The sequence below is a fragment of the Dermacentor silvarum genome, chromosome 10, assembly GCF_013339745.2.
Source record: "Dermacentor silvarum isolate Dsil-2018 chromosome 10, BIME_Dsil_1.4, whole genome shotgun sequence".
In the NCBI taxonomy this organism is placed as follows: domain Eukaryota; kingdom Metazoa; phylum Arthropoda; class Arachnida; order Ixodida; family Ixodidae; genus Dermacentor; species Dermacentor silvarum.
Genome location: NC_051163.1, coordinates 142,667,051 through 142,679,920, shown reverse-complemented (window position 1 = coordinate 142,679,920; position 12,870 = coordinate 142,667,051). Strand labels below are relative to the sequence as shown.

Below are 12,870 nucleotides of genomic sequence, written 5' to 3'. Positions count from 1 at the left end.
TCTTTCTCGAAAAAGTTATCTTTTTTTTTTCAGGTGAGGGTCGGTTTGTTCTTTGTGTGGAGAGAATGCGGTCCTTTTGCTTGTACTACGTTTGCAGTAAAGCGCTACAGCGAACTTCAGGAAGTTTACGTTGAGGTTGTTACTGCCATCGTGATAACATTCATCGTATACGTGCTGCAACATGCAGTTTCATGTGATAGCCGGCGTGGTAATGCAGTTTATGATGCGAATGCCACCACGGTACTCGAACTTTCCTTGATTAAAGCTGTTATATCGGATACATGCGGCACACAACGTGGAACTACCACGTACGGTACATCAGCGAGAATCGGTACATCGGAGTTTCAGGAACTCCCGGGTAATGTCAGTAAATCGTTCCACGTAAGCACAACATGTACACGCCAGCGTGCAAAATAACTATGGGGTGGCATAGTGGCGCCTTCCTTGCGACCTGGACATGCTACCCGTGTAACTAGTGCAAATTAGTAGGCACTTATTTGAAAGTGCGTAATTATCAAAGCAGTTGTATCCCTTATCAGTGTATGAAGGAAATTGGCAGTTCAGAGGCGAACACAGTTTTGGCCACTTAAAGTGTAGGATACGTCGATTATAGAATAACATGGAAAATTAATTAGATTCATAATGCAGTAGCTTAGTTAACATTAATTTACACAGAAACATTTGTTTAATTTCATTAGTTTACACAGCAGCCATAAGCGACATGTTCGTAGACAGCGGGGAGTAATCAATCATGGTCACGCCACGCAGCATAAGCCATACATGTACATGGTGTGCAAATGTGTTTTTATTGTAGTAAGCAGATCTTTCGGTTTCTTATTTATCGTATTGTTCTCTGCGAGAGAAACAATGCGCCAACTACTGGAATAACTACAGCTAAGCGAAGCAACAGTCACGTTGCGCAAATCTTGAATGTAAAATAGATCAAAGGAACGCAAAAGTAGCGGGAAAGGTTCGCCACAGATTCGTAGTGCATGCTCGCGAGAAAGTGCAAAGCTTTATTTTAGGTTCGCTTGCTCTCTGGACTGAAAAGAGCGTTCATAGTTTGCGCCTTCGCTGAACGAAAATATGGTAAGGCAACAACAATGAGAAAGTGCACGCCAGCTGGACATTTATCTGCATGTACCGCGGCAACAGCTGATCGAGGAAGTCGGTGCACTGCGGCAGGCCATGTTAAACGTGCCAAACTGAGCAGGTTGTAAGATTTCCGCAATCCTGGCGAGGCCAGCGTGACGTATCCAACTTCGCCGGCCGCTGTCTCACACGCTCGAAACTCCGGACTATCTATCCGCGCCTTAACAGTGAATCAAAGCAGCAGAAATGTGCTTGTACTTTTCCGACAATCCAACAGTGCACGAGCACTTCGGTTCCACGACCAATGGGTTCAAGAATACATCGGTGATTTTCATCAGAATCTCGTGCGGGTTCGCTGTCATGCTAGATGTTTGCACACACCGTGCAACCACTTCAGCCTCATTACCAACTGTGCCTCTCTCAGATCAGCTAAAATGATTTGATCGGCGTAAATTACTCAATTTCCTTCCACAAAACAGTGCAAACCGGCACTCACACTGCACGAAAATCATCAAAATACAGCGTGCTATACATCAAACACAGCGGTTGCGGCGACGCGGGGACCTCCGTGTAGCCAGACGTGGCCAGTTTTCGCAGCGCCCCCTGCAGTTCATTTGAGTTGCAAATACTCAAGCACTTCCGGCACACAGAACGTGTCGTCTGCTTGTGTTACAACATTCTCGATGTTGAGGCAAGCTGCATGGTCACTGTTAGTCTCGAGCTGCGAGCACCATGGTTCGCCCTTGTTACATTGTGGGCTGCAAATCTAGTGCTCGGCGACATGTCAAGCTGCGACATCATGTCCCGCTGCAAAGCAACATATGAGCAGAGTGGCTGCAGCATATTGGGCTATCAGTACACGATCAGCACCAGCATCTACGCATTTGCGGCCATCACATTACGCCGAAGTATTACTACCACAATAGAGCTTAGCGTGTCCGGTATTTGGGTAAATGCAAGTGCAAGTGGACTAGGCGTTTTACGGGATGAGCAGAGGCGTAGAAGTGAACGGCCTGCACAGTGCAGCCACCTGGCGGCACACAGCTCAACCAAACACAGAGCTAATATAGCAGTAACTAAGTGTATTCTACTTTGCTACTGGTGTAAATTTTTGGCAGAAGCGTAATTGTGAACACACTGTCTTTTTAAGTGCTGAAAATGTTTTACACTTGGTTACAGCAATATTAGCTCTGTATTTGGTTGGTTAAGCTCTGCACCACCAGGTGGCTGGACCGTGCAGGCCGATCAGGCCACTCACGTATGTCTTAAAGCTACTTCAACACAGCAGTAGTAGTATGAAGCAGCTTTAATTTATGCCTCTGCCCATCCATCAAAACTCCCCACTTGCCTGTGGTTACCAGACACACTCGACACTGCGACAGAATGCTCGCAATGCACACTGCTTGGATAGCTCTTGCTGAGGATCAACGGCCAGTGGAGAGGTTGGAGAGGCTTTGTGCCCTGGCTCCAAGACAACCGGAAGTAGGTGACACGACATCACATCATGATGCAGAGCAGTGAAGCCAGAGCTTAGCGCTGATCACTTGGAAAACAAGTTGAGGAGAAAAACGATAGCTATGAAGCAGGGTAACTTGTAATCGTCCATAGCTCTCTTAATATGAGACGCTTCGCTTAAATTGTGGTGTGAATGTTTTACTGTAGCTGTACTCTACACATCCACAAAATTTGTACAAACTGTTTTAAGGACGGGTCGAAGCCATAGTTCAGATGTACTATCGACCAAAAAAGTTTACGAACCAAAAGATCTGACAAAAAGCTGAATATCTCCGCTGCCTCACAACGCAGCCTGGTATTCCCATTTGCAGCCTCTACTGGTATATGCGAGCAACATTGTGATGTACTGTTTTACTGGCTACATTTAAAGGCTGCTCGGATATCTGAGATCCCATGGTCTATATTTATTTATTATTTATTTATTCATACTGCAATCCCGGTATCGGGATTATAGCAGGGTGGGAAAGAAGAATTAAGCAGTTTCACAAAAACTGGCAAAATGTAAACAAAAGTAATAAGGGAGCAGGTTGAAGCTCTGCAGCCCGCATCAGGAATACAAGATTTGAACAAGATATCAAACAGTAAAAATAAAATACACAATAGCGCAGTAAAGTGATGAAATGCAGTAGCACACACTAAGTAATATGTTCTGCGAATAACGTCAGTGAAGGTTGCAACACTTCATTGTTAGTGAGGTTATTCCAATCGGTAATTGTTCGTGGGAGAAATGAGTATTTAAAACAGTTATTACGGGTGCGAAAAGGAGTTAAGCTGATGTCGTTGTCGGGTCGCATACCCAGACGAAAAATGAATTAAATGGGTGAGTTCAGTTCTGTAATGTCCTTTAATTAATTGGTACATAAATTTAAGTCTTGCAGAACGATTTCGCTCATTTATTGTCGGCAGACCAGCTTTTATTAAGAGATGTGTTACCGATGTACGTCGGTAATTATTATATATGTATCGAGCAGCCCTCTTTTAAACCCTCTCTACTTTGTTTATGTTAGTCTTAGTGAATGGGTCCCAAATGACAGCAGCATAATCTAAGGTAGGCAAAACAATACATTTATAAGCAAGGAGGCGGACAGATGGAGTGGATAACCGCAATGCCCGTCTTAAGAAAAACAATTTACGAAAAGCATTACATGTAATAAAATCAACGTGTTTGTTCCAGCTGAGATTGTTAGTGACCCAGAGCCCTATAGATATTTATACTATTCTGTTACTTCTGCGAGTGTCACATTACTAATACTGTAATCAAACGGTAAGGCATTCTTTTTGTGAGTAATCCTCATCAATACAGTTTTTTCAAAACTAATGGACATTTGCCATGATTCACACCATGCAGAAACTTTTTGCAATGTGCTATTCAGTAGTACTTTATCTGAGACACTTCCTACTTCTGTATAAATGACACAATCATCGGCGTAAAGCCTAATTTTTACAGGAATATTAGACACAATATCATTAATATATATTAAGAACAATAGAGGCCCAAGAACAGAGCCCTGAGGGACACCAGAGTGAACTTTAAGCTTATCAGAACAATGATTGTTAAAAACAACGAATTGTTCTCGGTTTAAAAGGTACGCTGAAATCCACTTTACTAATTGTTTGTTATGAAGTATTGTGTCTAACTTATAAATTAACTTTTTGTGAGCGACCCTGTCAAAAGCTTTCGAGAAATCCATAAATACGGCGTCAATCTGTGTTCCATTGTTAATTGAAGAGGAAAAATCATGTATAGTTTCTACTAGCTGTGTACAAGTTGAGTAACCCCTCCTGAATCCATGCTGATATTTAGTAAAAAAGTTGTTAGCTTCGAGGAAGTTTGATATGTGATTGTGAATTATGTGCTCAAGTAGTTTACAAGCAGTCAATGTTAGCGAAATTGGGCGGTAGTTCTTGATCAATCGCTTGTCTCCACTTTTGTGAAGCGGTTTCACTCTGGCAGTCAAGTCCCCCAGAATCTCTCGGAATTTGACTTTCACACAAAGACCTTGTAAATAAAACAAACAAATATTTAGATGTCCATTGTGCATATCTTTTCAAAAAGGCGTTAGGTATGTTGTCTGGTCCAGGTGATTTCTTTACCTCGAGGTTAAGCAACATATTTAAGATACCATGCTCACTAATGACAAGATCCTCCAAAGGCGGCAGGAGGCTTCAAATTTTGGAAATATGTTATTGTCATTAGTAAATACGGATTTAAAATGTTCATTGAAGACATTAGATATTTCTTGTGCATCACTGACCAGACCACCTTTGATTTCAAACTGATCATGGGTCTTTGAGGTTGGGGAAACCAAATGCCAGAATTTCTCAGGAGACTCTGATATAAAGTTGGGCAAAGATTTTTCAAAATAATGCTGTTTGTCAATGACCATTTGCTTTTTCAGCTGAGAACTAAGAAAAGTTATATTTTGTTCCAATTCCGGAGAAAGAATTGTTTGCTTTTCTTTTCTGTTTCATGCGCTTCAGTTTTCTTTTTAGCTGCAGTGTCGCCCGAGAAATCCATGGGTTTTTTGTTTTCTTTTTAACAATAACCGGCACGTGACATTCAATACATTCATGTACCATGGCCTTAAACTGTTCACAAAGCTCTTGAACACTTGCAGTGTTATTACAAAATGCATAAAAATTAAAGGAAAGAACATCAATAATGGAAACATCGTCAGCACGGGAGAAGTTTCTAAAATGCATTTGAGGGCAATTTTTATCAACAGTCGGGCTGTAAAGAGTCAGGTGATCGCCTGGTGATCGGAGATACCAGGTATCACTACACACTTAGTTGCATCGAAAATTGTTCCAGAAACAAGGAAGAGGTCTAAAATAGATTTTGAATTCTTTTTTTTTGGTCGATAGTACATGAACCCTCAGATTATCTCATATGTGAGTGTGGCTCCAATGAGCAGTAGTTTGTTTGCCTCTTTACAGGTTGTTCTGCTTCCAAATATTGTTCTCGCGTTATTCTAGCTAACGGGTGCATTATGCAAGCATTATCCTGTTACTTTGGGAAATGTAAAGATTTTGGAAAACTAACCAGTCGCCTTGGGAAAAGATCTTGGCATAATTTAATTGCCATAATCTAATTGCCATGTAATTATTACTGCAATCCCTGGCCCTGTGTGCACCACTCGAAGGATGGAGCTCTTTTATTGCAACATGCATTTTGGAACATTCGTACAACTTGGTCATTTAAGTAAGCATGGACAGTCTTTCATGTGCTCTCTCTGCAAAAAGGACGAAAGAGCAATTTGCTAGCGTGCCCATAAATCGCTTTGTCCCACGTGCAACCATAGTGTTCACACCCACCACGCTTGATGAGGTCCCTGCCTTCGTTGACGAGGTCCCCTGTGAGCTCGTCGTCGGTGATGAACTGTTCAAAGCCAAGGCAGTGCAGCAGTCGGCTTCCCAGGTGCCACCAGGTGGCCAGGCATAGCACACAGATAAGGGTCGGGAAGTACAGGTTGAAGCCTCGTGCCACAATCGGAATCAGGTCCAGGTGGCCCATGATCTGCAGTGCACCATGTCATCAAAACTGACATAATTCTTTCACAATAAATGTTGCAAGCTCAGTATTCCAATGATGTTGGCAGCAACAAACTGATGGAGGAGTCAAAACGTTTTCCCCGTTTGATGAACCTGCGAGCTCACGCACTATTGGTTAGCCTTTGTATGCTACGAGTACAGTTAAACCTCAATATAACAAACTTCAACATTATAATTTAACCTGACGGGACCGACAAAATTGATCAATTTATTCAGCAGGTCAAATTGAACAAGATGCAGAAAAAAAAACACGCCACTGATTCATTTTGCAGTATTTGCCTGATTTTAATGTACCTCCAAATCCAATGTGCACCCACTTTGTATGGGTTCAAAGTTGAAAAAATTATAGTGACATTGCATTTCGTGAATGCGCGTTACGCACAAGCGTATGGGTGCTGTTCTGGAGTTTCTAAGCCATGCCGACTTGTCCGACACACCTGCGTGTCGCAAGCTGCCAAGCACATTCTCCTGAGCACGCCTAGCCCGCGCTTTTTGCCGGTCTTGTCAAGCTCGTGCCCGGTGCTTGCCAACGACTTCGGGGTCAGTCGACTCGTGCTCGGCCTGCCACCGATTGCGCTGCTGCTCCATCCTTGTCGCTCGGCACTTGGCCTCTGAATCGCCAGACTAACCCGGTGCATCCATAGCGCACAGAGTACGTAGCAACTGCCAGAGGAGGTGAACCCTCCATGACGCTCCTATTTCCTTCCTCCTCCGTACCTTCCCTGGCACGTGTAGCTCCTCTCCACCCAGGCACTGACTTTCCTCTCCCACCTCGACGGCATCCGACTTAATTTTGCTGATTTCACACACGTGGCATGTACACTTGCGCATAAAATAACCTAGAAAGGACATTAAAGCTCCTACACACAATAAAAATCTAATGTGCATAAAATTTTTTTAGCAACAAGTATGTAGCATGCTTTCGATCCTGGTAGTATAAAAAGGATGAAACCAGTGAACTTAACCTTTATAGAATAGAAATTTATTTACATCTCATGTTCGTCGTCATCGGTCCCAAAAACGGCCCTTTAGCGCTGTCTATGAAGCACAACGCGTCCTCAGCACTGTCCATTGCGCATTTGATATTGTTACGGCGCAACCAAGAATGGAGCCAAAGTCAGAAGACGACGATTTGATGTTTCGAGGTGAAATCGGTCTCGACAGCCATCTTGTTTTTAAATAGTTGCCTGTCTTGTAAATATTGTAAATATACATCTTTACATGTGACTTCCGCAACATAACATATTGAAGGAAGTGCTGGGTATCGATCCCAGTATCTGGATTCCAAGATTCTGGATTTATCAAATGACTCTGCAACTATCGCTAACATCCTAGGATGGTGGCCCATGCTTAGACTAACCACTTTGTTAGTTCGTCCTGCGAAGCATGCAATTTTCCGGAATGCCAAAAAACATGCAACGAGACCTGTTGCAGCTAGCTTAGCATGCAAAAACATATTTTGAAGGAGCTTTTGTAATCGAAGACTGAAAGTGGCATGTTGTCGCGTCATACGAGAACTTTATCTGTCACTATCTTGCACTGCGCAGAAAATTTTCGGCCCAAATTTCCTGGAAAACAAAAAAGGCTAGTTAGAAATCATTCATTGTGAGCTACTGTTTTTGCGCAAAGATTTTCCAAGGGCAGGTTGAAAAATTGGGAGGCGATGACGTGTGTTCAATGCGTTCACTGTCCCCTAAGCTCTGCCGAGACAGATGCTGCCACTAAAGGGGTCACCACTGGAGTCAACATAAATGGGTAAGGTGGGTGCGTGCTGTGCTGACCAGTCAAGTTCAAATTATCTGTTGAAGGCCAATAGAATCAAAATAATGAAAGTTTAGGCATGTACGGGCATTGGCCAAGACCTTCGGTGAGGATCAAATTATCCTAAATATAGAATTACCGGAGCCGAATCAATGGAAGTCTACTGTATAACGAAATCCTCAATATAACGAAGTATTGAGGAATTCACCTTTTGATAACTTCATGCCTGTAGAACATTGTGTATTTCTAACCTCAATATAACGAAACGTGTTTATGCACAACTTAAATATAACGAAATTTCACTACTGCCACAAGGAAGAATTACATGTGGTCGTAATTACATGTAAACACACCTGTCCAATCGCATGCCACACAACAGAAAGCAGCCACTGAAGTGGAGCAGCGTCTTTCCTGGCAGCAGCGAATTTAGCTGGCCATGGCCATGCACCTTTTTATTTATTTATTTATTTATTTATTTATTTATTTATTTATTTATTTATTTATTTATATTTATTTATTTATTTATATTACCCCACAGGCTCCAGTGGAGCATTGCGTAGGGGGGGGTTACAGAAAAAAGGCAATAAATAAGGCATAAAAATAACTACATAGTAGGAAAAAACAAGTAAATTTGTACAATGGAAGGGAAATAGGAACACTGGTAATCATAAAAAAAAAGATATTAATACAAAGTCAAGAGAACATATGACGTTGCAATTTTTCACGAAATTTGGCAGAATCTTTTATTGAAACAATATCATTTGGAAGGTTATTCCATAGTGCGATGGCGCGTGGCAATGCGGAATTATTGAATGACTGTGTGCGGCCAAAAATGCGCCTGAAGCTGAGATGATTATGAAGTCGACTAGATGTGCGAGAAGGAATTTCAAGTGACAAACGGCTGGACCACGAGTTATAGAAGTATTTATGAAAGAGGCATAGAAAGGCAACAGAGCGGCGGGAATCCAAGTCGGGAAGGGAAATATCACGTTTAACTTGGGTAATGCTAGGATTTTGGAGGCAATAAGCTGACGAGTGCGGTGTTGATCAGAGGAAATGGGAGCACACGTATCAGGGCATTGTCTGCGCATCGTATCATGCACTCTATAAGGCATAGTTCCGTGTTCCGTGTGTGCCTTGCGTCAGCGTCCGATTTGAAGTTTTTGTCCTTGGCAAGTGACAAGCATGACTAGCCGTAGAGATAGTTGTACTAAACACAATGCCCTCTCGAACTAGTAGCAATCTTGCAAGCAGCACTTTGAGCCTGCCAAGCATTCACACCTTGAGGCACAGCCTGTGGGGATGCGCGACTCTCACGTGTCCCCCAATGTTGTTTTCCCCGCATGGGGCAACGGCTGTTGGTGTGGTTGCGGCATATTACGAGAGCTGGCGCTAGTGCTGTGCGGCTAACGCCACCTAACAGCAGGGTTACTTGGGCACAAAAGGGAGAAGACACTTTTCTTTGGCGTGGGGTCGGCGCGCAGCGCGGATGCTTTGTGCATGCACCGACACGCTCTCTGCAAGACCGTCTCGTGAGGCCTCAGAGCAGGGCACCGGAATGAATGAACACGATCACCGTTCAAACACACAACCATTTGTGTGACCGTACACTTGAACGACTAGGCATTGGTGTCTAGCATCCGGTTGCAGTGAGTCGGACTTTCTCGATTTGTTGCGCGCCCGTCGGCGTAGTAATTCGGCTAGCAGGCATTAGTGTATGAAAGGTGCAATAAATGCACTTTTGATTGTTTGCACTACTGCGTTGTCATTCCTTTGTCCCAAGTGCACGTGTGAGACCCCACATCTGGCTGCCCAATGTGGGCCTCTTGGAGCATCGGACGATAATTTTGACAGTTTTGCTCGGTTCGAAACAACCGTTGTTTTAACCGAAGCGTAGTCCTAGCGTGCATTTTGATCACTAGCGCCGGTGACGTGCTTTCTTGAGCGAGACGACGGTTGCTGTAGCGCATTTGAACTTTTCAACATGCTAAGCCTTTTCGCAAGTGTTTTGAAGAACACTCAACGGTACGAGAGCCACGTGGTCTGTAACCTGGAAGAGCAAGGCCTAGCGCCCGCGGAGCATTGGCAAGCCTGAAGCGAGTGAGTGCGGAAGCCTCGTGTGTGGTCCGAATTTCTTATGTAAAAAGCTTCTATCTCTTTGGACTCTGGGAGCTGGGTGGCCGCGGGCCACGGGTGCCGCTACGGGCTGACTGGTATTGCAGCCTGGCTATTCCTATGTGTCGTTTGATTTTCCCAGTGTGGTGCTGATGACGTCACTTTCTAAATCATTTAGGATCGATTGCGTGTCTTCACAATTCTGCACTGTCGTGAGGTGTTGCCCTGCCTAGTGGACACTGCTGGATCCGTTGTCATGTCGAGTTGCTCCATTTGTTCTGGCGTTGAAGTCACCTACTATACCCAGTGCATGCAATTTCCTGCAGGAGGCTGTCAAACTTTCTCTGGCTCACTGGACTGTAAATGTTTAGTATAAAGGCACTCTTTTTGTTCGGCCCTTTATATATGATTTCTATTAGTAAATGCTTAATATCCGTGTCGGTGAAAGGATCGTGTTTGATTGTGGTAATCGATTTTGCTACCAAGGTCGGTATTGCTTTTTCCGAATCCGGGTGTGTGTACGCCTCGTATCCCTGAAGGTTTGGAGGGGATCCGACTTCCTCGAGGGCTATGACAGCTGGTGGCTCGCTCTGTGAGCTCACCAGCTGTGTTAAATGTCCCCTTTTCCATCGGTATCCACGACAGTTCCACTGCCAGATTTCGCACTTTTCTGTTCTAGTTGGTTTATGTTTAGGCATGGTTGTGTTCTTGTGCGATGGCTGTTAGCCCTGGTCTGGCGTGTGGCTTCTCGGCTCTCTCTCTAGTGTTAGCTCCGGTAATTTGCTTACGTACAGTTTGCCTGAATTCAATTTGCTGAGCCTGGAGCTTTTTGTTGGACTTCACTTTAAACTCAGTCATTTGTTGCGTTAGTTGTGTTATTTGGGCTGACACCTGTTGGGTGATCTGTTCTACTCTTGAGGGCAGTACAGTGGAACCGCGTTGATACGATTCTGCGTAATACGTTTTTCTGGATGATACATTTTTCTTTTGTTTCCCGGCCAGCACCCCATAGAAGCAATGTATTTTCATGCGGTTGATACGACCGTGTTTTCAACTGAAATTGTATGATACGACTGCAAACTGGTGTTTCTGAAACTCGTAGCTTTACATTCAAGTGCACTAAATTAAATGACATTCCAACGACCCACAAACAACGTGTTAAAGGCCGATGACACTAGCAAAAAAACGCGCGCTGAGCGCCAGCGGCTGCAAAACGCGCGCCACAAAAGCTCTGCGGCGAATCAGGTTTTTCGTTCCGTGGGAGGGGTCGGTCCAGGCCCGATTTAAATTGCCGCGCGCCCCGGCAACAAACAAGCCGCAAGTGAAGCAGACAGATGAGAGCTGCCCCCTTCAGTGATGTACCTGCGGGCACGGCCAGTCTGGAGGCGCGCGCTCGCTCTTTAAGAAAGAAAGGGGGCGCGCGCCTCCAGACCGGCCGTGGGAAACTGGTGTCATGCGAACCCGCCCGACCGCTATATTCTCACACTCGTAGTATCGTCTGCTCGCATCAGCTTTCACTCGCATTTGTTTTGGTTGGCTTTTCAGGCGAGATCTTCATGCGGTCATGTGGCTGAATGAAACGCCTGCCCTCGTCCACCAGGACGAGGGCAGGCGTTTCATTCAGCTGCTCTACAGTGTTCCTTTGTTTCGGAATTCTTGGCCTCGTGGTGCCATGACCTCCGTAGCTATGTCAAGGAACTTGTTAGCTTTCAAAAGAACTTGTTTACGGACTTTAAAAAAAAAGCAAGTTCAGCGAAAACTGACGAGCTGTTTTAAAGTTGCTCAATATAATAAGTGCTAATAAGGTCGTGGGGGGGATAGGAGGGATGGAGGGTGGCGGCGTTAAGCAATGCCAGCAGCTGCATATTTTGTGACCAGCGCAAGGGAAACTAACGATCACAGCTCAATCTCGCATGCGAAAGGAAGGAAAGCGAGGAAGCAGCGAGGGAGGGAGGGGTGGGGCGGCTTCTACTTTGCCAGCAACTGTGTACTTTGTGCGGTCGCGCGCTGTATTTTGAAAGCAATCTGCAGATGGCTCATACCTTTGTGCGTGCAGTGTTCTCGCTGCTCAGTTTGTGTTGAAGCAATAGACAGCACGAAGGTCACTTCGTTTGCTGCCGCGCTTGCTAACGCCAGCGTTTTGACAGCAAGTGTCCGTGGTCATCGAGTATGATGTGTTCAAGTTTGCCTGTGTACGCTGACACCATGCTTGCGTAGCGAAGAGAGACGCTAGTGGGTCCTGCTCTAGTGGACCCAGACACTAGTGGGTCCAGCGCTTTTTGCTCGGCAACGGCGCTCATGCTTGAAAGCCGTGCCTCGTTCGACTGTCGCCGCTGCGCTGCTCCGAGCTTTAATAAACCTGTAGTGCCCACCAACGCCGCAGCGCGGAGCGCTTTGGTCGGCGCTCTCAGCCGGTGCCTTGGCGCCGGCTGTCGAAGTGAAAAATAAAGAAGCGCAGCGCGTGCTCGGGGCACAAGCTCGACACGCGCAGTGTCGTTCCAAAAGCCAGCCACGCTGGTCGTCGCAGCCAAGTCGCTCGGGCCGCCTTCGCCCTTCTGATCAGGGACGACGGCACGGCTCGTACAGCCGCCATCACGCCCCTCCTGCATTGGTGACCCGGGAGAACGCGCGTTCCACCGAGCGACACGCTGCCATGGCCACCTGGCCGGAGCCACAGTTTCACCTGCCACTGCCGCCGTTCTCGTCTCGCTGCGTCGGCGTCTGGTTCGCCCAATTCGAGGCTACTCTGGAGCTGAATACCATCTCGCTTCAGGATTTCAAGTACGAGGTGCTATTTCACGCCCTGCCACTTAATCTCCAGCTCCGCCTCGGCGT

The 12,870-nt window shown here is 45.4% G+C and overlaps 1 protein-coding gene across 5 annotated transcripts in view; it reads right to left on the bottom strand.

The window, feature by feature from the left end:
* Positions 1-12,870, bottom strand: part of LOC119431886 (G-protein coupled receptor-associated protein LMBRD2B) — a 235,491-nt gene that overhangs the window by 47,691 nt on the left and 174,930 nt on the right. For 4 of the 5 annotated variants that reach the window (XM_049656867.1, XM_049656868.1, XM_049656866.1 and 1 more), the window contains one exon: positions 5,923-6,124. The exons of the other annotated variant lie outside the window; for it this stretch is intronic. In XM_049656867.1, the coding sequence (XP_049512824.1) occupies positions 5,923-6,124 (202 nt within the window). The remainder of the gene's footprint in view (positions 1-5,922; positions 6,125-12,870) is intronic. 5 annotated transcript variants of the gene reach the window in all.